Genomic DNA, 26571 nt, shown 5'->3' with positions numbered 1-26571 from the left:
TTAGTCCAGTAAACCTTCTTTGAAACGATGTTCAATGTATTTACCTCCCTCTTTAATCAGAAAAGCCAACATTGTACACAGTGCTCCAGATTCTGCATCTTATCAATGCACTCAATAACAAAAGCATAACCTCCTTACTTTTGTATTCAATTCCCCTTGCACAAAATGAAAACATTAATTACTTGCTGTACGTTTGTCTTAACCTTTTGCACTTCATGCACTTGGTCCCTGGTCCTGCTACATCTCAGAGCTTTGCAAGCTCTCACTACTGTGATAATTTGCTTTGTCTTTGTTCACCGATTCAAATTGGAACATTTCACATTTACCCACGTTCTACTCAATTTGCCACATCTTTCCCACTCAGTTAACCTGCTGCCTCCTTATGGGCCTTTTCATAACTTTTCTGCCTATTTTTGTGTGAGCAACACATTTAGCCTTCCATTCCTTGATCCACACCATTTCAACTTTCAAACTTGAGGCCTCAGCACTGAGCTCTCTGGCATGCCATTCATTATATCATGCCAACCTGAAAAATAAACTATTTATGTCAACTTCTGTTTGCTGTTAGCTAGCCAATCAACAATCTGTGCCAATATGTTATCCCTTACATAAAGAGCTTTTATTTTCTGCAACAATGTTTGACGTGTCATCTTATCAAATGCTTCTGAAAACATTAATTACGTTACATCCATGGGTTCTCCTTTATTCATAGTGCATGTTACTTCTTCAAATGACTCCAATAAATTGGCTAAACATTATTTCCCTTTCACAAAGCCATATTGACTGTCTGCTTGCATTGAATTAATTAACAGTGCCCTGTTATGACATTCTTAATAATAGCATCTAATATTTTCTTGATGACAGATGTTAAATCAACTGGTCTATAGTTTCCTGTTTCAGTCTTCTTCCCTTTTACATAAAGGAATTACATTTGTTCCTTTTCAGTCTAATTGAACCTTCACTGAATCTAGGCAATTTTGAACAATTAAACTAATGTATCAACAACCTCACTAGCCACTTCTTTTAAAATCCTAGTGAGAAAGCTATCTGCATTCAGGGATTTATTGACCAGCAGTTCTAACAATTTGCAAAGTACTTCTTCCCTTGTGCTAATAATTTCCTGGAGTTCATTTCTTCCAATTCCTGACTGACAGCTGTTTCTGGGTAGTTACTTGAATCCTCTTTAGGGAAGACCAGCACAAAATATTGGTTCAATTCATCTGCCATCTTGTTATTTTCCATTATTAATTCCCTAGACTAATTTCCTATTAGATCAATGCTTGTTAACTCTCTTTTTAAAGTATTTATAGAAAGTCTTAATATCTGGAATTATAATTGTAGCTAGCTTGCACTTGTATTTTAATTTTTTTCATCCTTATTAATCTTTTAGTCATTCTTTACCATTATTTATATTCTGGCCAAACTTCTGACTTGCCACCCATCTTTTCATAGGTTGCATGGTTACTCAGTGGTTAGCATTGCTGCCTCACAGTGTCAAAGACCTGTGTTCAATTCCATCCTTGGGTGACTCTCTGTGTGGAGTTTGCATGTCCACCCTATGTCTCTGTAGGTTTCCTCTCACAATCCAAAGATGTACAGATTAAATGGATTGGCCATGCTAAATTGCCCATAGTGGGCAGGCTAGGTGAATGAGCCAAGGGAAGTATAGGGATGGGATGGGTCTATGTGGGATGTTCCCCAGAGGATCAGTGTGAACTTGATGGGCTGGATGGCCCGCTTCCACATTATGTAATTATATATTTGTTCTTTAAGTTGAATACTATGTTTAACTTTTATAATTAACCACAGATAGTAAATCTTTGGATATTTTCTTTCCCGCTTGAATCTATTCTATGTGTTATCCTCTTATGTGTCCACCATTGTGTTTCTATTTGCCTCTCCCTCAACATAAATTAACAGTTCCCTTATTCTAGCTCTGCTTTCATGGCCTTATTTAAATTTATACTAATTTTAGACCCACTTTTCTCTCCCCGAAACTGTATGTGAAATTTAATCATATTATGATCACTGCTCCCTAGAGGTGCTTTCACTATGATGGCAATCCTTAGAATGCTGATTGAATGGGATCCTACAATGGCACACTTACTTCAAGACTGATTGATACATACGAATAGGGTTGTGATTTTAGTGCTGTACATGCAGTGAAGTCAACAGATGGCCATTGAAAAACACAATCTGGTGTTGATATCTGTTGGTACTACATCTCAGGTTGCTTACTGCTGCCATCTAAAGGCTTGCTTTTGACAAGATGTCTCAGATACTAATGAATGCAGCAGTTTCATTGTAAATACATGAATGAAAAATAATGCAGTGTAATATGTGTAAGATCTCCCCCCTTGTAGATATTTAGCAAACTCATTTTACAGAATAAAATCACAATGCGTCAGAACCCCAGTTTCATTCTTTTTCTGAAGTATTTCCTCCTAGAATTTCTTTACAAAATGCATGTTCATGTCTTGTACTGAACTTTAATGTTTCAGCACTCTTTTAATTAATGTTCCTTACAATCCAAACTCTTTTACAGAAGTGCAGATCTAGCAAGGCATAGTCGGCTTTTAAATATCCTTTCTGCAGTTGTGCCAGGATGTCTGAAATTGTAATTGCAAACAGTGGAACAACATTTTGCCTTGTTAAATTATTGATGCGAAAGAATGATTTCATATTTCAACCAGCGTAGAAGGTGATTATTAATTAAATCCTCGAGCATCGCCATTGCCTGATGGGGACACATTCAGAAGATTAATTATTCATCACTGACCTGTATTTTATCACCACGATTAAAAGTCAAAGTAAAGTGAACAAAGCAATTGGCATTTATTTAGCACAATTAATGGGAGTAAAGAAAGGTCCACAGGCTCATATTCAGGCAAACGTTTGACAGCAAGCGAAAGAATTAGGATAGGTAATCAACATTTTTGTCTAAAAGCTAGGTTTTAAGGAGTGTCTTTCAAAGAGGAGAGAGGTGAGGGGTTCAGTAAGAGTTTGGGACCTAGACATCTCAGAGAATCGTATGCATTTCTATGCCAAAACTATATGAAGGAAAAGAACTTCTGATTCATACTGAAGTCTAACATCTGTCTTGTTTTTGGAACTACCTTGAAGCTAAAACCTCTTTCATTATATATAAATTAAATCATATTTCAGCATTAAATATTAATGCCCTGGTTACTGAGTGTGATGAGAAGCTGGCATAATGTCAGATGCGAGTCAGGATATTCTTTTCAGGTTAAGGGAAGCTGTATCTGTGATAGAGGCAGCTGTGGTTCCAAACATAGCAAGACCAATCCCATCTTACCTCCTGGCAATGGGGCTTGATTCTGGGCCATGTACAGCATCTTTTTCAGACCCTGTTAAAAGGAAAGAAAAATACAGATTAAGAGTTAAGAGTGAATTCCGTGATTGTGTGTGTGTATTTCCACCTTAAGAGTGATGTGGTTCTTCATGTCTCCTAATGGAAGAAACTCATAAAATCATAGGAATGTACAGCACAGCAAGAGGCTCTTCAGCCCATTGCATCCCATGAGCAACCACCTAACTGTTTTAATTCTATTTTTTAGCATTTGGCCCATAGCTTTGTCTGTTTTGGCATCACCAGCACACATCTAAATACTTCTTGGTATGATGAGGATTTCTGCCTCTTCCACCCTTACAGGCAGTGTGTTCCAAGTTCCCTCCAACCTCTGGGTGAAAAATGCTGAAAGCTAATAATGCTAAATTAGCAGCATGATGTGCATTATGGTATGTGTTGCTCCAATGGGGCTCTTCTAGTGCAGTGGTATTGTCCCTATCTCTGAGACAGAAGGCATGCATTCAAATCCCACCTGCTCCAGAGGTGTGTTATAATGCATTGGTTAAAACTATCTACTTGTGACTCCACACCATTGCCAATGTCTGATACTACAACCAGAACACACTAGAGTTTGTAAACTTAGCTTTATGTGTTACTGTTGCCCATCCCTAATGACCCTTGAGAAAGTGGTGGTGACCCACACCCTTGAACCGCTACTGTCTTTGTGGGGTAGGTAAACACACAGGGCTTGCCTGGAAGAAAATTCCAGAATTTCATTTCCCAATTAATTTAAGATAAGAGTGAAAACAGAACGGCACTGTCCGATTAAACTAGGAGGGAGTGAAAGAAGTTTTGAGGGAGTTGGGATACTGGGATTGTTTAATTTCCATCAGGAAAGGTTAAAGGCAGATTTAGTCACGATGTTCAAGATTGTAAAGGGTGCTGATAATAATAAATAAGCGGATACTATTTTCTCATTGGCAGGGAGATTATTAACTCTAAATCACAGATTCTAAGGTGATTGACAAAAGAACTAAAAGGGAGGAGGTGGCAGAGAGGTATTTCAAGTGGCTAGTTGTTATAGTCAAGAATGCACAGCAGGTGTGAAGGAAGCAGATTCAATCATAATTTTCAAAAGGAAATTGGATGTAAATTTGAAAAGGGAACATATTTGGTCTGTGTGGAAAGAGTAATATTGGGACTAAGGGATCAAACTCATTGGTAGGATCTGGCAGTGATGATTGGGGTCACATGGAACTGTGGAACAGGAATAGTTGTGATGTGAGTTGAAATAAAACTCTGACTGGAAAAGTACATGCATGGATTCTGTCTAACCAATGTTTAACCAGTATTGTCTCTCAATCTCAGTGCATGACGTTGGCTGGCACCCTATGAATTCTTTCGTTCCCTATGAATGAAAGAATTAACTGAAACCCTGTTTGCTGGTCCACATGAACATTCAGGGAGCCTATGGTATTCAAAAAGGATGAGGTTAGAAATGAACTGGAAGACCAATCCAAAGAAGATGATCTTGTGGAATCTCCAAACTAAATCAATCTGTGATTTTTGCCATCCAAGTTGGTCCAATCCCAGAAAAATTATGAGCTAGATCAGCAGTAATCTTTGCAGCTACTTTCTTGCAAAGCTACCTTTATCATTTCATTACCATAGAGTTATAGTCATAGCGTTATCCATCACAGAAACAGACCCTTTGGTCCAACTCAACCATGTAAAACTGTATCTAGGGACGCAGCATGTGCAGACTATCCAATGTAAGTCTTTACCTGCATGGTCATTATGACCAATGATAACAGAATGCAGAAATGCCGTTTATGTTCTATACATGTAGCTGCCACCGAGACATCTTTCAAATGATATGTTACATCCTTGTATATCCACAGTCTGTTGCCAAAGATTCATAACAATGGTGAAAGTATAAATTTGAGAGGGATTGATGTCCATGTGGCATTAAAGTATCTCTAAGTAACACACTGGGACTCTATTCTCTAGGAAAGAGAAGGCTGAGGGGTAACCTGAAGAGTGATGAAAAGGTTTGTTAGGGTGATGCAGAGAAGGTGCTTCCACTTGTGCAGCAGAAAAGAACAAGTGATCATGAATACAGTATAGCCATGAATAAGATCATAAGGCCATAAGACGTAGCAACAGGAGTAGGCTATTTGGCCCCTCAAGTCTGCTCTGCCATTCAATAGGGGTCATGGCTGTTCCAACTTTACTCACACCTACTTTCCTGCCCTTTCTCCGTAACTCTTGATTCCCTGACTGACCAAGAATCTATCTACCTCAGCCATACGTACACACAAGGAGTTCCAAACTCTCTGAGAGAAGAAATTCCTCCTCCTCTCAGTCTTAAATTGGCACCCCTTTATTCTGAAATGATGTCCTTTGGTCCGAGACTGTCCCATAAGGGGGGGCATCCCCTCAGCATTTACCCTATCAAGCTCCTTAAGAATCCTATATCCTCACTGAAATCATTTCTCACTCTTCTCATTCTCATTCTGATTGGAATACCAAGTTGTTTGACCTTTGCTCATTAGACAACCTCTCCATTTCAGGGATCATCCTAGTGAACTGTCTCTGAACCCGCCTTAATGAAATGATATCTTAAATAAGAGAAACAAAAACTCACAGCTCATGGGACTCCAGATGTGGTCTCATCAGCACCTTGTACAGTTGCAGTAAGACTTCCATGCTGTTATACCCCAACCCACTTGAGACAAGGGCCAAGAATTCAATTAGCCTTCCTGATTAGTTGCTGTACCTGGATGCTCATTTACTGTGTTTCGTGCTCAAGTCCCTTTGGTGTTGCAGCTTTCTGCAGTTCCTCTCCTTTTAAATAATACTCTGTTCTTTTGTTCTCCCTTGCAAAATGAACAACTTCACATTTTTCCACACCATGTGCCCATTTACTTAAACTATCAATATCTCTCTGTAAACTGTGTGTATCCACTCAGAACCTGCCTTGACCACAGTACATTTGCTTCCTTCCTCCAAGTCATTAATATCTATTGTAACCAATTGCGATGCCAGCACCAATCCCCGTGGAGCCTCACTGATCACGGGTCATCAAGCTGAAAAAGAACCTATTATCCCCACTCACTGTTTCCTGCCTATTAGCCAATTCTCTAACCACGCCAATATACCACCTCCAACACTGTGGGCTTTTATCTTATAACTTAACCTTTTTTGAAGTAACCTTGTCAAATGCCTTCTATAAACCCAAATGCAACTCATCTACTGCTTCACCTCTCTCCATTCTGAGTTGTGAACTCTCCAAAAAATGCTAATATGTGTCTTATACAGCCGCAACATGACCTCCCAATTCCTGTATTGAGTACAGGAGTTGGGAGGTCATGTTGAGACTGTAGAAGACATTGGTTCGTCCACTTTTGGAATATTGCATGCAAATCTGGTGCCCTTCCTATCGGAAGGATGTTGTGAAACTTGAAAGGGTTCAGAAAAGATTTGCAAGGATGTTGCCTGGGTTGGAGGATTTGAGCTATAGGGAGAGGTTGAATAGGCTTGGGCTGTTTTCCCTGGAGCATTCGTGACTGAGGGGTGGTCTTATAGAGGTTCATAAAATCATGAGGGGCATGGACAGGATAAATAGACAAAGTCTTTTCCCTGATGTGGGGAAGTCCAGATCTAGAGGGCATAGGTTTAGGGTGATAAAAGAGACCTCAGGGGGTAACATTTTCATGCAGAGGGTGGTACTTGTATGGAATGAGCTGCCAGAGGACATGGTGGAGGCTAGTACAATTGCAACATTTAAAAGGCATTTGGATGGGTATATGAATAGGAAAGGTTTGGAGGGATATGGGCCGCCTGCTGGCAGATAGAACTTGATTGGGTTGAGAGATCTGGTGGGCATGGACGAATTGGACCGAAGGATCTGTTTCTGTGCTCTCCAGATCTCTATGACTCTATATTAGTCAGACATGATTGCTCTTCCATGAAGCCATGCTGATTCTGCTTGATTAGGCTATTATTTCCCAAATGTTTTGCTATTACTTCCTTAATAATTGATTCCAGTAATTTTCCATACCAGAGGGAATCTAATCTAAAATATGTTCAGCTAATCAGCTAATAATTACCCACGTTTTGCCTCTCTCCCTTTTTGAATAGGGGTGTGACATGAGCAGCTTTCCAATCTTCTGGTACTTCTCCAGAACCCAATATGTTTTGGAAAAAAATCACAAAACAACATGAGCATTATCTCTGTTGCTACCTCTTTAAGATACTAGGAGGCAACAGTACAACACAGGATTCAGAAGAAACTTATGTGGATATTTGAATGAATGGTATGGAATTCATGAGTGATTGAAGTGAATCGCATATTATTTTAAGGAAAATTAATAGATGCATGCAAGATAGAGGGACCAAAGGTTGTGTTGATTGGCTTAGACAAAGAGGGCTGGGAGAAAACCTGCACTATGCAAAAGCAATGAATGGACTAGCTAGACTTTATGTTTTTCTGTTCTATCTAATTTCATGTATCAATGTAACAATTGAGTAGGAAGTGATCTTCAATTATCTTGAGATGAGGAAGATATAGAGATTATCACTTTAAAGATCTTTCAGTCTGAGTGTTACTTTGAGCACGTATGTGAGATCCACCTCTATCTTTAAATTCATAGCAGGGTTTCAGTGTCAATCAAAGCAGGGTAAGTGAAATACATGAATTCCTATGTAAGAAAGAAAATCAGAGAGCTTCAATAACTCTTCCTGCAATCAGCATTAACTGGGTTCACACACTGAGCTCACTGTCACTTAGGAATCCTCGAAGTTGCAAGAATAGAGGACTGAAGAGGCTTGATATTAATGTTCCAGCTTCAAATTTTAAAGAAATACTTTGGTTATGGATCACAATCTCCATGCATTGTCCAAGCACAAGGAGCTTTTAATGGATGTCTTTAATAGGTATCTCCTAATTGACTTCATATCTTCCATCCTTTGTAAACATAGTCCATCTAAAACTCTATTGTTGATATCCTAACTTGCACTAAGCCCTGTTTACATGTTCATTTTGTGCAAACTCTTTCAGCAATATCGCTAACTTAAAGATCTCAACTCAATGTATAAATGCCACCATGTCTTTGTCCCTCCCTATAGCTGAAGCCTGGTGTATCCTATAACCCTCTGGGAACTCTGTGGTCATCCAATTGTGGCCTCTGGTGTCTACCCCATTTTCATCATCCCTCACCATTTATAACCAGTTTGCTTGCATACCAAGTTCTTCAATGCATTCTCTAAACATCTCCACCTCTCTCTTGTATCTTAAGATACTGTTTAACCAATTGACCAATCTTTTCATCACCTGTCTAAATATTTAGTTGGTTGCTAGCAAATGTTGCCTGATTTCACTTCCGTGAAGTGCGTTGGGAAGATTCACTAAATTAAAGATACTTCTCGTTGGGCACTCCTCACCACTTCAAGTTTTCCGATTTTAAAGAAGCATTAAAATTCTTGAGAATCTTTTCTTTTCTACATAACAAGAGAAGTAGGTAGAAAATGTGTGTATGTGTAACATATATATATGACATAAACTGGCACCTTTGCATGGTAAATAATGCTGCTGAAATAGATTGTTCTTATGAGGACTATGATCCAGTTTGCCTTTTGGGATCATCTATTCAAGGCAAGTGCAAGGTGGTTGAATCAGACCTGGTGTACTTTTGACTACAGCTGATGGGCACTGCCACACTTGACAGCAGACACCTTTAAAATTTACTCAATACTGGCACTCTTCCAGTGAAGAGTCGAGCGTGTGGTACTGGAAAGAAACAGCAGGTCAGTCAGCATCCAAGCAGCAGCAGAATCGACATTTCATTGGGAATGAGGCTGGGAGCCAAGGGGGTGGAGAGATAAATGGGAGGGGGGTAAGGTAGCTGACAGTGCGATAGGTAGATGGAGGTGGGGGTAGTGGTGATAGGTCGGAGAGGACGGTGGAGTGGATAGGTGGGAAGGAAGATGGACAGATAGGACAGATCATGAGGGCGGTGCCAAGTTGGAAGGTTACTCTCCTCTACACTGGGGGGACAGGACGTCTATTCTCAGAGCGCGTCAGAAAACATCTCTGGGACACCGCACCAACCAACCCCACCGGCAAGTGGCCAAACACTTCCAGTCCCCCTCCCACACCGCCAAGGATATGCAGGTCCTGGGCCTCCTCCATCGTCACTCCCTAAACACCCGATGCCTGGAGGAAAAAGTCTCATCTTTTGCCTCCAACCCCACAGCATCAGTGTGGATTTCACCAGTTTCTTCATTTCCCTTCCCCTCACCTTATCCCAGTTCCAACCCTCCAACTCGGCACCACCCTCATGATCTGTCAATCTTCCTTTCCATTTATCCACTCCACCTTCCTCTCCAACCTATCACCATTAATCCCACCTCCATCTACCTATGTTACTCTCAGTTACTTTCCCACCAGTCCCTCCCCCCTCCCATTTATCTCTCCAGCTTCATTCCTGATGAAGGGCTTTTGCCCAAAGTGTCGATTCTCCTGCTCCTCGGGATACTGCCTGACTTGCTGTGTTTTTCCAGCACCACACTCTTGACTCTAATCTCCAGCATCTGCAGTCCTCACTTTCGCCTACTCTTCCAGTGAAGACAATCACCAACTCGGAAGTGTCTCAGAACTGGAGATATGGTTGGTAGGCACCTTAGTGTTCTCTGTTAATTGGGCTACATTGACTTTTTCTCATTCAATCATGCTCTCTTTAATGTGCTACAATCCCAATCGCCAATATAGGCACATTCATGTGAGTGAAAGTTGTGTAAAGTACTCAATGAATAGTTCATTCACGAGAGCCGACAATAACATCTTCTATGAGGGAACAGCCCTGGCCAAAACAGGTTGAATTCCTGCTGCCTCCTCATCCCACTGAAATCACAAAGAAAATGCTAGTGAATTTAATAAAGTTGGATAGCAGTGAAACGTTATTGCCCTCAGCCTCTGCACAGTTTGGTCTCCATAACTATAAGAAAATTATATAGAGGCACCAGAGAAAGGACAAGAAAAAGTTTCACAAGAATGTTACCAAAACAGAGCTCTCATAACTGTCCAGGAAACTGGACCTCTTCTTGAGAAAAGAGAATAATGGAGTGAAAGTCTTTTGAGTTACAAAGGAGTTTAACAGGCTGGACCAAAATCAAATTTCCCACTTATGGTGGAATCAGAAACTAGAGATCTTAAATATTAGGTAGTCACTAATAAATCTCTTAAGAAATTTCAGAAGAGACATCTTTACTCAGAGATTTGACAGACTGCTAGCATATGATGTAGTTGAGGTATTCGATTAATTAATGGGAATTTTCCTAAGTTTATGTCAAACTCAGTTCCGGCAGGTCAGGAAATGGTGAAGGCAGTTTTCAGGCAATAAATGCCATAGTTTCATGGTTGTTACAATAGAAGTTATAGGGACAAAAGGCAGAAAGGAATAGAAAATTATGTTGGGAGGATTCAATGAAATAGGATGGATGCAGACTTGTGCCAGACGTTAACACTGCCACAGATTATTGGCCAAATGGCTGTTTCTGTGTTGTACATTTTACCCATTTTTATGTAATAAAAATGCAATGGATGAAAGTAATAAAATGGATTGGGAATTTGTTAAGTTTGCATCTGTTTCTTTGTCATAATGATCATTAATTTTGAAACATGGGAACAGGAGTGGGCCATTCAACCCATTGGGTTGTACCACCATTCAGTATGATCATGGCTGATAGAACACTTGCTCACCCCTTTTAACATTGTAAACCACTGGGAATCCGAATCTATCCATCTCTACCTTAAACCTACGGAAAGACTGAGCCTCCACAGCTCTCTGTGGCAGAGAATTCCAAAGGTTTGAAATCCTTTGAGTGAAAGAAATCTCTCTTCATCTTAAACCTATTTTTAAATTGCGACTCCTTCACAAGCAAGGAAAGCACCTTACCTGCATCTACCCTTCTTACCCCTTTGCATATTTTGTAATTTTTAATGAGATCATCTCTCATTCTTCAAAACTCTAGAGAATATAGGCTCAGTTTGCCCAATATCTCTTCATAGGACAATCCTGTCATCCCAGGAACAAGTCTGGTGATCATTTGTTGCACTTCCTCTATGATAATAATATCTTTCCTGAAGTAAGGAGACCAAACTGCACTTCAAGTGCAGTCTACCCAAGCTCTCAAACAGTTGATGTGAGACCTGATGATTCCTATTTTCAAATAATCTTCTAATAAAGTCTAAAATGCCACAGGCCTTCCAATAGGTTGCTGCACCTGCATGTTAACCTACAGTGACTTATCCACAAGGACACCTATGTTCTTTGTACATCTACACTTTACAACCCCTTACCATATAAGAAATACTCTGCAAATCCATTTCTCCTACAAATTGGATTATTTCATATTTTCCATATTATATTGTTATTTCTCATTCACTAAGTCTGTCCAAATTCTCCTGAAACCACTTTACAGCTTCCGTACAGTGCACATTTCCACTTAGCTTTATATCATTTGCAAATCTGGAAATATTATATTCCATCCCCACCCACAATCATTGACATATATTATGAATAGCAGGAACCCAAGTACTGATCCTTGCAGTACCTCACTAGCCACAGCCCACCAGCTATTTCTACTCTTTGTGTCTGTCTATTAATCCATGACATATGCTTGAAACTTTCTATGCAGCTTCCACTGGGGGGGGCTTCATCAAAAGCCTTCTGAAAATCTAAGTATCCATCAACCCTCCTTTATCAATTTTGTTAGCAATATCTTCACACAACTCCAACAAGTTCATTAAACACAAATTCCCATTGCAAATCCATGGTGACCATTCCAAATCAAATCATTATCAACTAGCTGTCTGTTTTATCACATCCTTTATAATAGATTCTAGCATTTTACCTACTACTGATATAGGGCTAACAGATCTGTTCTTCCCTGTGTTCTTTCTTTTTCCCTTCTGAAAAATTGGGGTAACATTTGCTCCTTCCGGTTTGCAGGATTTATTCTAAGACCTATAGATTTTGGAAGATAATCACCAATGCATCAACTATTCTTCAACACTCTAGGAAGTAGACCATCATGTTCATTATTAACTTTCAGCCTCATTAATTCCTCTAGTATGATTTTTTAAACTCATGTTAATTTTGTTCAACTCCTCATTGTCTGTTTGGATCTCTAATTCTGGGATATTTCTAATATCCTCCTCAGTGAAAACAAGTGCAAAGTAATCTTTAGCTGCTCTCTAATCCCCAATTTAAATTCTCCTGATGCTACCTGTGAGGGAGCAACTCTTACTTTTAGTCAATTGTTTCTTTTTTACATACCCACAGAAGCTTTTACAGTCCATTTTTATGCTTTTGCTAGATTGCATTCATATTCTATTCTCCCTTTCATTGCCAGTTTTTTCTGATACACCTTTGTTCTATTCTAAATTTTTTTTTAATTTCAAAAATATATTTTATTCATAAAATTATTTGGATCTCTATACAATTGGTCATGCCATTCTTGTGCACACATTACATTGCTTTACATCCAGACATCGAAATTTATTTTTCATATAATCAAGTCTGTACATTTACTATCCAGCTCTTCTGCTGTTCTATTCTAAAACCCTCCCAAACCTCAGAATTACTATTTCTGGCAACTTCATAAGGCTTTACTTTTAATCTTATGCAATCCTAAACTTTCCTTATTGACTGCAGTTGACTGACCTTATTTGAAGAATGTATAGTTGCTGTCAAGCAGGCAGTAATTCTTTAAAGACTAACAATTGCTATATACAGTCATTCCTTTCAAAGTATTTACCCAATTTGTACTTCAAGCTTTCATAATTTTCCTTATTCAAATTTAACACCCTTGATTCAGAATGAACTATCTCACTTGCTAACATAACGTAAAATTCTGTCATATCATACCTCTCTGTAATTTCTGTTATAGCAGCAGTTAGAGTGTGGTGATATTGTCTGATCATCAATTCCTGAATTGCCAGCACTGGATTTGACAATGTATTTCAGAAATCAATTTGAACAAAGAACTGATTCAAGTAAGTAACTACTGCTTGTATTATGTACAGCATTACTACATTAGCCAGGTTTAATGCTTGTTTAATCATTACCCTGTCCTAACCAGCATTATCAGCAAAATTTGATACGGATCCAGATGAGGAGATATTAAAAACAGTGATCAAATGCTTGGTCGAAATGGTAGGTTTTAAAGACTGTTTCTTTACAAGGAGAGAAAGATAGAATGGCCAAGAGACCGAGAGACCATTTTGGCAATGCTATCCGTGATGGAGTGTGTAAAATCAGGGACATCAAAGCAGTGCAGCAGGTTGAAGATCAGTGAGATAACTCTCGAGCAGCTGCTTAAACTGCCTGAGGTTGCTGGTCTTATTATCACAGTCCAAATGTCGCCTTTCGAATTAACGTCCCTGGCAAATACTCAGGTCATTTCCTCTATATATAGCTAGCTGCCTGGGATAATAGGGATGGAACTGCTGAAACTGTGACATGTATATGGTTGGGGGTCCTCCCAAAGTTGTTTCATTGGTATCATGAGTCAGGTCTTCATGGACTCAATTGCACTGTCTGCTCTGTTGTCCCAGAGCCTCTGTCTACACTCGTCCACTGCCAAGGTGGGAGAAATTGGCACTTCCACCTCAGTGGATGGGCACAGTGCACCTTTGCTTTGCCAGTCATCCATTGGTCCTTCCCTTCCCCCTCCACACAGTTGCTGTTATGCTGGTAATCACAGCAGCCATTTGCACATCTTGAGATCCTTATGATTAAACTTGAGATGAATGGCTAGCTGAGTGGTTTTCACAGTCTGTCGCTTGGGGGCAGAGGGGCAGGGGTGTTTGGTCGCAATGTTGGCCAGGACACCACGACCTTTTTTGCTTCACACTCATGGGATCTTTAAAAGCTGCCTGGCAGGGGGAACCTGATTTAGCATCTCTGAAACACAGCATCTCATGGAAGGCAGTACCTGTCCGTACTCAAGCATTAGCTTGAGAATACGTGCTTGTATTCTGATCCAAAGTGTCTGCTGTCTTTTATTCATTCATGGGACATGGGCACGGTATTTATCAGGAGAAAGTGAGGGCTGCAGATGCTGGAGATCAGAGCTGAAAATGTGTTGCTGGAAAAGCGCAGCAGGTCAGGCAGCATCCAAGGAACAGGAGAATCGATGTTTCGGGCATAAGCCCTTCTTCAGGAAGAAGGGCTTATGCCCAAAATGTCGATTCTCCTGTTCCTTAGATGCTGCCTGACATGCTGCGCTTTTCCAGCAACACATTTTCAGCCTGGTATTTATCACCCAAGGTGGTTGGAGCTGTCCTCTTTAACAGCTGCAGCCTATCTCATTTACATACATACACTCCATAGAATAGATCATAGAATAGATCACAGTGTGGAAACGGGCCCTTTGGCCCAACAAGTCCACAACGACCCTCCAAGAGTAACCCACCCAAACCCATTCCCCTACCCTATTGCTCTATATTTACACCTGCCTCATGCACCTAACCTACATATCCCTGAACACTATGGGCAATTTAGCAAAGACTAACCTGCACATCTTTGGATTCCACATGCTTAATATCTCAGCAAGACATCTTTATGCATTCATTGCCTTTTTTTTAACACTTCCCCTGAATGATTGACAGTCTCTGTGAGTACATCATATGCAATAACCCCACACACGTAAACAAAGACGAAAAAAATCTCTCATACTAGTTCTTTAGAACTATACGGTTAAAGATACCAGATCTTGCCTCAACCACAGTGTAAGAAACTCTTAAAATTAAAACAGATCTAAGTTTTATACATGATTATCCCGACGGGACAAGAGGGCATGATCTGATTTTCACACAAACACACACACACGACACAGGTTACAACGCAACTTTAAGATCTTCCCCGCCACCCAGTCAATGTCTCAAAGTAAGTTTCCAGAGAGTATTGCGAGAAGGGAATAAATTGGGTCGGCGAGTTCCATTGGGTTACCACCCAGATACAACAAAACAAGCATGAGTCGTTTTTTTGTTTATAAAAGAAGTCACCAAAACTCCCCCCACCTCGTATTCGATGTACTGCTTCCTCCATTCCGGCGTTAGATGCGCCGACAAATGTTGTGCAAATTTCATTGTTATGAAAAGCGCCGAGAATTGCAGATTTTCCAAGGAAACATATCAGGATGCAAGAATGGGAGTAGGGAGAGTCAAACCCTTGAAGCCTCTCCGCGTTTAATCCATCGACGGATTCTGGGATAAAAGCAAATATATCTACATTTTCTCCACAATGATTAATTGTTGGGAGAAGTTCGAGCGGATCACTGACACCTTTCTCTGGCGTCTAGGCAACAGCAACAGGATCATCGCCCATCGATAAATAATTGAGTGCACCTCTGGCAGGAGGGAGGGAGGGACAGAGCGTACAGGAATCAAAGATGCAACAAAAGCCAGACTTTATTACCCAACCCCTTTCACTGTTACTTTCAACGTGGCTTCACATAGTATGTTAGCAACTTACCATTATGACAGGGAGCACCTAGGCTCCATAGTGGGCCTTTGGAAGATTATGAAGTGATTGCAATGTAGGTCCGGCCTTATAGAAGGAAATGATAAAATCAGGCACCATAGATTTGGATAAATTCTGAGGAAGGGCCCCTGGACTGGAACGGTCAATCTGCTTTCTCTCTCTCCGCGGATGCTGACAGATACGCTGAGTTTCTCCAGCAATTTCTGCTTTTGTTTCGTAAATTGGGCTCGTGTTCCTTTAACTCTAGGAGGTCGAGGGATGTGATGAGATTCAGATAACAAACTGGACAAGGGGAGATGTGGGAAAGTCACTTCCTCTCTTTTCTGCAAGTATTTATAAACTGGAGTAAAACTTCAAAAACAGAAATTGCTGGAGAAACTCAGCAGATCCAGCAATTTGTTTTTGTTTCAGATTCTCAGCATAGAAGATCTCTACAGTGTGAAAGCAGGTCATTCAGCCCATTGAGTCCACACTGGTCCTCCAAAGAGCATCCCATCCAGACCCACCCTAACCCTGTGACCCTGCATTTCCCATGGCTAATCCACTTGCACATTCCTGGACACTGTGGGCAATTGAGCATGGTTAATCCACCTAACCTGCACATTTTTGGACCGTGGGAGGAAACCCACACAGACACAGGGTGAATGTGCAAAATCCTCACAGTCAGTCACCCGAGGATGGAATCAAACCCCAGTCCCTGGCTCTGTGAGGTAGCAATGCTAACCACTGAGCCACCATGCCGCCCCACAACAATGGTTCTCTGTTTTATTTTAAGTGTAAGACTTCAAAGTTTGCCAACAATATCAAACTTAGAGAGACTTAGAAATCACACAACACCAGGTTACAGTCCAATAGGTTTATTTGGAAGTACCAGCTTTCGGACTGCTGCTCCTTCATCAGGTAGGAGTAGCACTCTGAAAGCTAGTGCTTCCAAATAAACCTATTGAACTGTAACCTGGTGTTGAGTGATTTTTAACTTTGTCCACCTCAGTCCAAAGCCTCCACATCAAACTTAGAGATGTGGCTGACTGTGTGTTAATACCCATCGATAGGCAAGCATACCAGATGGAATTTAGCACAGTATAGAGAAGTATCAGGTGATGCATTTTGACAGAGATATCAATAGAGAATGGCACAGTTCTAAAGAGTTTACAGGAGCAGGGAAGCCTAGGGTCCTGGAGTCAGAGGAGAGTTTTAATGCACGTGGATCTCTCAAGGTAGCAAGATGTATGGAAAGACTAGTTCGCAAAATATATTGGATCCAAATAAGTGGTTGGATCAGTATTTTCAAAAGGAAATTGAATAGGCACTGTAGAGCCATAACCTGTTGGACGATAAGGATAGAGTGGGCCTGACTGTATTGCTGTACAGGGAGCCAACATGAAATCAGTGGTCTCAATGGCCTCCCTCTGTGCCATAATGACTGGAAAGAGCATCAAGATTGAGGGGACCCTTGTTAGAACAAAGCCTCTTAGGGGTGGAATCAGGAAACATCTTTGGACACAAAGGAAAGCTGGAAGTCTCTCCATCTCTAAAAGGCTGTGGATACCAGGACAATTGAAGCTCTCAAGCCCAGAGTATTAATGTGAATGCACTTGCTACAGTGTTGGCCGATCATTTGCCAGTGTGACATCAGGATGGCAGGTAACTCTGGCACAAAGGTGATCGCTGCTAGCAGGGCAGCATCAATAAAGAAAAATAGCCGACAAGATGGGAGGAAGAGACCTAATTACATCCGTGTCTCACTGGTAGTCAGTGCGCATCACAGTAAAAATCTCTTTTCATCTACGATAAACCTGCAAAACATTGTTTGGTTCACCAGGAGAAAGCCCATAAAAATTGCCATATTCTCTTATAAACTATAGAAATGTAGAAAATAGGAGCGGGGTAGGTCATTTCCCCCTTTGAGCCCGCTCCACCATACACCATACATTATGATCAGAGCTGATCATCCAATACACTAGCCTATTCCCACTTTCCTCCTATAACATTTGATCCCTTTAAACACAAGTGTTATATCTAGCTCCATCTAGAAATCACATAAAGTTTTGGCTCCAACTGCTCTCTGTGATAGTGAATTCCTTCTGAACTTTGATCTTGAGGAGCACCCATTAATTGTCACATTAGCAGATCTAAGAGCCTCCAGAATTATGTAAAACTGAAACAGGCTTTTTGCCCCATCATATTTGATCTCTCTTTGAAAGAGCTCTCCAATTAGTTCCTCTCTTCCTGTTCTTTCCCCTTTCCCAATATTCCAGCCTTTTTTCCTTTTTTTAAAGCATTTATCCAATTCCAAATTTGCAAGTTACTTTTGTATCTTCTTGCACCCCACTTTGAGGCAGTGAATTCTAGATCGTCGCTCACTGCATTAAAAACAATGACACTTCTCATCACAAAGAACCAAAGCTGACCTTTCCCCTTTGCTCCCATTGGGTGGGGAAACTGAGGCTGACACATTTTCCACTATTTGATTTACTCTAATGATTTTACTCCTTTACCCAGTTCCGTTTCGTAGAATCTTACAGTACAGTGGAATTCCTTTAGTCCATCAAGTCTGTACCAACAAAAATGTACAAATATCTACACAAGGTCAAGAGTGTGGTGCTGGAAAAGCACAGCAGGTCAGGCAGCATCCAAGGAGCAGGTGAATCGATGTTTCGGGCATAAGCCCTTCATCAGGAAGATGAAGGGCTTATGCCTGAAATGTCGATTCTTCTGCTCCTCAGATGCTGCCTGACCTGCTGTGTTTTCCAGCACCACACTCTCAATTCTGATCTCCAGCATCTGCAGTCCTCACTTTCTCCCAACTATCTACACAAGCTCTACTTTCCCGCATTAGTCCCACAGCTTTAGATGTTATCACACTTCACGTGCACTTCCAAGTACTTTTTGAAGGTTGTGAGGTTACCTGCCTTAACTACCCTCCTAGACAGTGCATGGCAGACCCACACTATCTTCTGGATGAAACATCTTTTCCTCAAATCTCCTCTAAACTTCCTGCCTTTCACTTTAAAATAATGCCCCCTTGTTCTTGGACCTTTGACTAAGGGGAGCAGTGTGGTGGGGTCACATGTAGCGCGACACAAACCCAAGGTCACAGTTCAGGCCGTATTCATGGGTACAGAACTTGGCTATTAGTTTCTGCTCAGCGATTCTGCGTTGTTATGTATCTTGAAGGCCGCCTTGGAGAACGCTTATCCAAAGATCGGAAACTGAATGTCCCTGACCACTGAAGTGTTCCCCGACTGGGAGGGAACACCCCTTTGTGGCAAATGTGCAGTGGTCAAGAGTGTGGTACTGGAAAAGCACAGCAGGTCAGGCAGCATCGGAGGAGCAGAAGAATCAGCGTTTCAGGCATAAGCCCTTCATCAGGAATGTTACACGGTGTCCATCCATCCATTGTCCCATATCATCTGCTTGGTCTCACCAATTTACCAAGCCTTGGGGCATCCTTGCCTTCAGCGTATGAGATAGACAACGTTGGTCGAGTCACATGAGTATCTGCTCTGTATGGGGTGGGTAGTGTTCCCACATGTGATGGTAGTATCCATATCAATGATCTGATACATCTTGCAGTGGTTGCCATGGCGGGGTTGTGTGGTGTTGTGGTCGATGCTATCCTGAAGGTTGATAGCTTGCTGCGAACGATGGTCTATTTAAGGTTTGGCAGTTGTTTGAAGGTGAGAAGTGGAGGTGTAGGGATGATTTTGATGAAATATTTATCGTCATTGATAATATGTTGAAGGCTGTGAAAAACATGGCATAGTTTCTCCGCTTTGGGGAAGTACTAGATGACGAAGGGGACTCTATTGGTCGTATCCTGTGTCTGTCTTCTGAGGAAGTTGTTGTAGTTTTTCCCTGTGGCATGTCAGAACTGGCAATTGATGAGTTCAGAACCATATCCCATTCTTATGAGGGCATCCTTCAAAATCTTTAAGTATCCATCACATTCTTCCTCATCTGAGCAGATCCTGTGTATGTGCAGGGCCTGTCTATAGGGGATGGCTTCTTTAATATGTTTAGGGTGGAAGCCAGGGAAGTACAGCATTGTGAGGTTATCTGTGGGCTTGCAGTAGAGTGAGGTACTGAGGTGTCCATCCTTGATGGAGATGCATTTTGTCCAAGAATGAGACTGATTCTGAAGAGTAGTCCATGGTAAGTCTGATGGTGGGATGAACTTTGCTGATATCGCTATGTAGTTGTTTCAGTGATTCCTCGCCATGGGTCCAAAGGAAGAAAATATCATTGATGTATTTGGTGTATCGCATTGGCTGGAGGTCCTGCCCAGCGAAGAATTCTTTCTCGAACTTGTGCATGAAATTATTGGCATATTGGGGTGAAACTTCGGTCCCCATGGCTGTTCCATGTGTTTGGATAAAGAACTGGTTGTCGAAGGTGAAGACATTATTGTCGAGGATGAAGCGGATGATTTCTAGGATGGGGCCTGGAGATTGGCAGTTGTTGGTGTTGAGTACTGAGGCTGTTGCAGTGATGCCGTCATCGTGAGGGATGCTGGTGTATAGTGCTGAAACGTCTATCGTGACGAGGAATATTCCTGGTTCGACTGGTCCGTGGGTCTGAGTGTCACGACAGAAACTGGTGGTCCTCCGTAGAATGGGTTTCAAGGTGCTCTCGACATGGTCAGAGAGGTTCTCACACATGGTCCCACTGCCTGATACAATGGGATGTCCAGGTGTGTTGGCTTTGTGTATCTTTGAAAGGCAGTAGAAGTCCCCTGTGCAGGAAGTTCATAGGATGAGAGTGCATTGGAAGCTCTGAAGGACTGGATTAAAGGTCTTGATCAGTCAGTTCAGTTGATGGGTGTGTTCTTTGGTCAGATTAGCAGGTAGTTGTCTGTAGTGTTACTGGTTGTTCATTGTCAGTTTGCTTCTTTGCAGTAGTCTGTTCTATTCTATATGACAATGGCTCCTCCTTTGTCAGCTGGTTTGATGACAATGTTGTAATTGGTTTTGAGAGCATGAATTGCATTGTTTGGGTGACAAAGAGTGTGGTGCTGGAAAAACACAGCAGGTCAGGCAGAATCCATAGAACTGGAGAGTTGACATTTTGGGCATAAGCACTTTATCCTGATGGGCTGTTTCAGCACCAAAGCTTTGACTCTGATCTCCAGTTTGCAGTCCTCACTTTCTCCCAGTTGTTTGGGTGACTTTCTGCACTATCTTCTGAGCGCGGCTGATGAGCCTGGCATTAACACCTTTCCTGACGGCTTGATCACTCTACAAACATGTCTGGTACAGTTGTAAAGATCAAAAGTTCTGTGTTATTTTGTTCATTATCTGGTTGCCAATTTCACTGACAAGATCAGTATTTATTGCCCAACTGTAACTGCTCTTAAGAAGAGGGTGGTGAGGCAACTTCTCGAACTGCTGCAGTCAATGTGGTGCAGGGGCCACTCACAGTGCTGAGAGAAAATGTGCTCCACGTTATTTCCCCAATGACAATGAAGGAACAGAAATATTGTTCCATGTCAAAACGATGTATAGGTTAATGGTGAACTTGGAAGTGCTCCCATCTACCTGATGCCCTTGTGCTTCTCTATGGAGGTGATTGAAGCTTATGGAGACACCTTGGCAAATGTTTGTAGTGCTTCATTTAGATGGTACCCACTGCCGCCATTGTGCACCTGTGACCGAGAGTGAATGCTTTTTCCAGATCTTCCCCTTTCAATGTTACAAGTTCTTGTTTTGCATCTGCTTATTTTTGTATTCCAACTAAATGCTTTGTAGAAACCTTTCTCAAGAAGTAGAAAGCAAAAACTGTTTCAACTCACTGTAGAGAAAGCCTGAGGAAAGACTGACCCCTGCAGGCCAGGAAGGGATTTGCAAACAAGAGATTTAAGTCAGCCAGCTTTCAAGTTTGACCAGGTTCCACACGTGTTTTTGTTTTTCAATACTTAAATCAGATATATAAAACTAATTTATGTATGTGAAAAACGTTTAGATCCTCTGTTCATGAGAGGTGAAAAATCTAATTCCTCACTGTTGCACGCTCCTACCATACCTGAGTTTTTATTGACCTATATTTTCTGAGTTTTTTTCTCTGGTAGCTAACTTCTATTTCTTCTTATTTATCTAATGGAGTTTTCACAAAGCCATATTGTCAGGAATGGCTGGGAAAGGGACGTGATCTAGCATGTTACCTGTGGCAAAGTGAGTGGCACTTTAATGCCTTAAATCAAAAGATTATGGATCCAAATCCTGTTCCATAAATGGGAGAAAGTAACCTACTGCAGCACTGCGAATGCACTATTTACACGCTTACCTGGAGGTTAAAGATCCTATGACACTATGATGAATGTTAGTGGTTCCTTCCTCGCCAGCACTTATTTCTCAATTGCCACAGATGATCCAGTCATTTATTTCATTGTTCTTTGTGGGAACCTGCTGTATGCAATAGCTGCTGCATTCGTTACATTACAACAGTGATTACTTTCCCAAAGTACTGTACTTTTCAAATTCATTCATGCCATGTGGCTGTCTCTGGTTAGGCCAGCAATTATTGTCTGTCCCAAATTGACTTGGCAATGAGCTGCCTTCTTGATCTGCATCCGTGCATGTCGTAAACTACTACAAAGATGCACAGCAAAATTAGAGGAAGTCAATTTAGCTTGAAAGACTTTAGCATGCTAGAATAAATAAGGGAAAAATAAGTAGAGCTACTTGGTCATGACAACAGACACAGCTGGACTCTCCAGTTCCATCCACTAAAACCTATAATTGGAAATTGGAAGGCACAGTTTGAGACGACAGTGGACAGAATTCCAAAAATAACTTCTAAAGGAAATTGGGTGCAATTGAAAGAGAAGGGATGAGAAGATTGTGGGGAAACAACAGCATAGTGGAATTCATTTCTCTAGTATGTTAGTGTAACATTTGTGGTGCTGAATTAATGATCAAATTCCACCATCTTTAGAAGGGTAACTCAAGATGAGCAATAAATGTTGGCCTTGCCAGTAATGTTCTCACACTAATTTATTTGCAAAAAACCCTTTGCTCATGACTCAGAGATGGAAGATGTATTTAGATATTTTAATTGACCTGTTTAGGTATGTTACTACAGAATTACTACAGAATTCCTGCAATGTGGTAACAGGCCCTTCGGTCCAACAATTGTTTGAAGAAGTAACAAAGAGGACTGATGAGGGCAGAGCTGTAGATGTGATTATATGGACTTCAGTAAGGTGTTCAACGAGGTTTCCCATAGGAGACTAGTTAGCAAGGTTAGAACTCATGGAATACAGGGAGAACTAGCCATTTGGATACAGAACTGGCTCAAAGGTAGTGGTGGAAGGTTGTTTTTCAGATTGGAGGCCTGTGACCAGTGGAGTGCCACAAGGATCAGTGCTGGGTCCTCTACTTTTGGTCATTTTTATAAATGATTTGGATGTGAGCTTAAGAGGTTTAGTTATTAAGTTTGCAGATGAGCTCAAAATTGGAGGTGTAGTGGACAGTGAAGAAGATTACCTCAGATTACAACGGGATCTTGATCAGATGAGCCAATGGGCTGAGGAGTGGCAGACAGAGTTTAATTTAGATAAATGTGAGGTGCTGCATTTTGGGAAAGCAAATCTTAGCAGGACTTATACACTTAATGGAAAGGTCCTAGGGAGTGTTGTCAACAAAGAGACCTTGGAGTACAGATTCATTGCTCCTTGAAAGTAGAGTCACAGGTAGATAGGATAGTGAAGAAGGCATTTGGTATGCTTTCTTTTATTGGTCAGAGTATTGAATACAGTAGTTGCGGCTGTACAGGACATTTGTTAGGCCATTTTTGGAATATTGCGTGTAATTCTGGTCTCCTTTCTATCAGAACAATGTTGTGAAACTTGAAAGGGTTCAGAAAACATTTAGAAGGATGTTGCCAGGGTTAGAGGATTTGAGCAATAGGGAGAGGCTGAACAGGCTGGGGCTGTTTTCCCTGGAGCACCGGAGGCTGAGGGGTGACCTTATAGATGGTTATAAAATCATGAGGGGCATGGATAGAGTAAATAGACAAGGTGTTTTCCCTGGGGTGGGTGAGTCCAAAACTAGAGGGCATAGGTTTAGATTGAGAAGGGAAAGCGATCTAAGGAGCAACTTTATCATGTAGAGTGTGGTGCACGTGTGGAATGAGCTGCCAGAGGAAGTGGTGGAGGCTAGTACAATTGCAACATTTAAAAGGCATCTGGAAGGGTTTGATTAGATTAGATTAGATTGCCTACCGTGTGGAAACAGGCCCTTTGGCCCAAAAGGTCCAAAGAGTAACCTACCCAGACCAATTTCCCTCTGACTAATGCACCTAACACTATGGGCAATTTAGCATGGCCAACTCACCTGACCTCTACATCTTTGGATTGAGGGAGGAAACCCACGCAGACACTGGGAGAATGTGCAAACTCCGTACAAACGGTCGTCCAATTGAACCCAGGTCTCTGGCACTGTGAGGTAGCAGTGCTAACCACTGAGCCACTGTACTGCTGTTTGGAGGGATATGGGCCAGGTACTGGCAGGTGGGACTAGATTGGGTTGGGATATCTGGTTGGCATGGACGAGTTGGATCGAAGGGTCTATTTCCATGTTGTACATCTCTATGACTCTAAGTCCACACCGACCCTCCGAAGAGCAACCCACCAGACCCATTCCCCTACCCTATTACTCTACATTTACCCCTGACTAATGCACCTATCCTCCACGTCCCTGAACACAAGGGGCAATTTAGCATGGCCAATTCACCTAATCGACACATCTTTGGATTGTGGGAGGAAACCCACACAGACATGAGGAGAACGGGCAAATTACACACAAACAGTCGCTCAAGGCTGGAATCAGCCCAGGTCCCTGGCACTGTGAGGCAGCAATGCTAACCACTGAGCCAATGTGCCACCCCGATAAAGCAATGACAAACGCATACCCTACGAGCGTGAACCCGCAACTTGAAAATCCCTATGACAAACCTAGGATTGAACACACAAACTTGGCATTATTAACACCCCACTTTAACTATGTGAGCTAATTAACCCACAACGTTGTTACACACATTTGGAACAGATAGAACTTGAATCCAGGCATCCTCAGCTCAGAGGTAGGGGCGCTACTACTCTACTTAAAGAGCCCTCTTAGTCAGCATTTATTGCTCATTCCCAACGGGAGTCATATGTAAGCACCATGAAGTCAGTCTAGCAGATTTGCTTCCTTAAGGGACATTAATGGATCAGATGTGTCTTTAATGCCAAGAGATAGGGATTACTATTAGACTAGATTTTATTGAATTCAAATTTCACCATCTGCCATGGTAAGATTCACAACCATGTTTTCAACAGAATATTAGCTGGGGTTACTGGACTCCGAGTGACATTACCACTACTCCAACACCTCTTCTAGTTAGTGGCGGAAATAGGAAAATATCTCATGAACAAGTTTCAGAAAGGACAAGTTTCTGAAAGAACATAATGGTTTGAGTAATGTCCTTTTATGCTGTGACAGTTACATCTCTGAGTCATCAAGTCCCACTCTAAGACTTCTGCACAAAAATATAGACTAATGTTCCAATGTAGAACTGAAGGGAATACTATAATGTTGGAGCTGCTATTTGTTGGATGGGAGTTTAAAGTGAAATCTTGCTCTGACGACTTGTCTAGAAGATCCCAAAGGCACAAATTCTAAACCGAGGAGGGGCATTATCCCTGGTGAATATGGAACCCTCAAACAACATCACAAGAAAATTTGGTCATTCGGGGAGCAGATTTTCTTGTGATGTTGTTTTCAAAGTTATATAGTGGGAGATAGGGTCAATAAGCTCAGTTGGCTGGGCAACTGGTTAATAATAGCAAGGATGTGTGAGGTTCAACTCCTACATTGGCTGAGATTACTATGAGAAACTCTCCTTCTCAACCACTCTCCATGTCTGAGGTACAGTAACCCTCATGTTAAACCATCATCAGTTATCTCCATCTAATGACAGAGCAGCCCTATGGTCTGGTAAGACTATGGTGACTTTACATTGTGGGAGATTGCTGTGTGCAAATTGGTTGCAGTGTTGCCCCGGTGACATCAGAGACAATGCTTTAAAAAGCTGTCTGTAATTGGCTGTAAAGCACTTTGGGAGGCCCTGAAAGGTGTATCTGAAATACAAGCCTTGATGCGTGTCAGTGTCAGTGTCAGTTGAGAGTGGGAACTACAACGCCCAGGATGCATTGCGGGATGCGCGCACGCACAGTGGACTTGACCCCGCCGGGTGGCGGTGGGAGGTGAAAGGTCGCACTGGTTTGTGGAGACAGCGGCGGGAGCGGGAGGTCGGGGGCCGGCGGACGCACCGAGTGTCATGGTGACCGGCGACAGGAGCGGGCCGTGACTCGGAGCTGAGAGCCGCGGCGGCGGGAAAGGAGGCCATGTTTGTGCAGGAGGAGAAGATCTTCGCAGGGAAGGTGCTGAGGCTTCACATCTGCACCATGGAGGGGGCCGAGTGGCTGGAGGAGGTCACCGAGGAGACCAGCGTCGAGAGCATCAAGGAGCGCTGCTTGAAGCACGTAAGGGCAGGCCTCAGGGCCCGGGGCAACCTGGGGCAAGGGGACAGCGACAGGCCTGCTGCTCGACAGAGAGCTCCAGGGATCACTGTCTTTTCACCACCCTCCTTCCTCCCCCCCCTTCACTTCTTCCTCCTCCCCCCTTCACTTCTTCCTCCTCCCCCCCCCCCTTCACTTCTTCCTCCTCC

The 26571-nt window shown here is 42.0% G+C and overlaps 2 protein-coding genes across 2 annotated transcripts in view; one reads left to right on the top strand and one right to left on the bottom strand.

The window, feature by feature from the left end:
- The window catches only part of LOC122564619 (xenotropic and polytropic retrovirus receptor 1 homolog), an 84318-nt gene extending 58068 nt beyond the window's left edge, over positions 1-26250 (bottom strand). Inside the window, exons 1-2 of the mRNA XM_043719709.1 lie at positions 26122-26250; positions 3317-3368 (exon numbers count right to left, since the gene is read on the bottom strand). Of these exons, the coding sequence (XP_043575644.1) occupies positions 3317-3368; positions 26122-26250 (181 nt within the window). The remainder of the gene's footprint in view (positions 1-3316; positions 3369-26121) is intronic.
- Positions 26060-26571, top strand: part of ubac1 (UBA domain containing 1) — a 37441-nt gene continuing 36929 nt past the window's right edge. The window contains exon 1 of the mRNA XM_043720474.1: positions 26060-26386. Coding sequence (XP_043576409.1) covers positions 26249-26386 — 138 coding nt within the window. The 5' untranslated portion in view covers positions 26060-26248. The remainder of the gene's footprint in view (positions 26387-26571) is intronic.

This window comes from Chiloscyllium plagiosum, chromosome 30 (assembly GCF_004010195.1).
Source record: "Chiloscyllium plagiosum isolate BGI_BamShark_2017 chromosome 30, ASM401019v2, whole genome shotgun sequence".
In the NCBI taxonomy this organism is placed as follows: Eukaryota; Metazoa; Chordata; class Chondrichthyes; order Orectolobiformes; family Hemiscylliidae; genus Chiloscyllium; species Chiloscyllium plagiosum.
The sequence above is the reverse complement of the archived record's forward strand: the minus strand, read 5'-3'. Positions and strand labels throughout refer to the sequence as shown.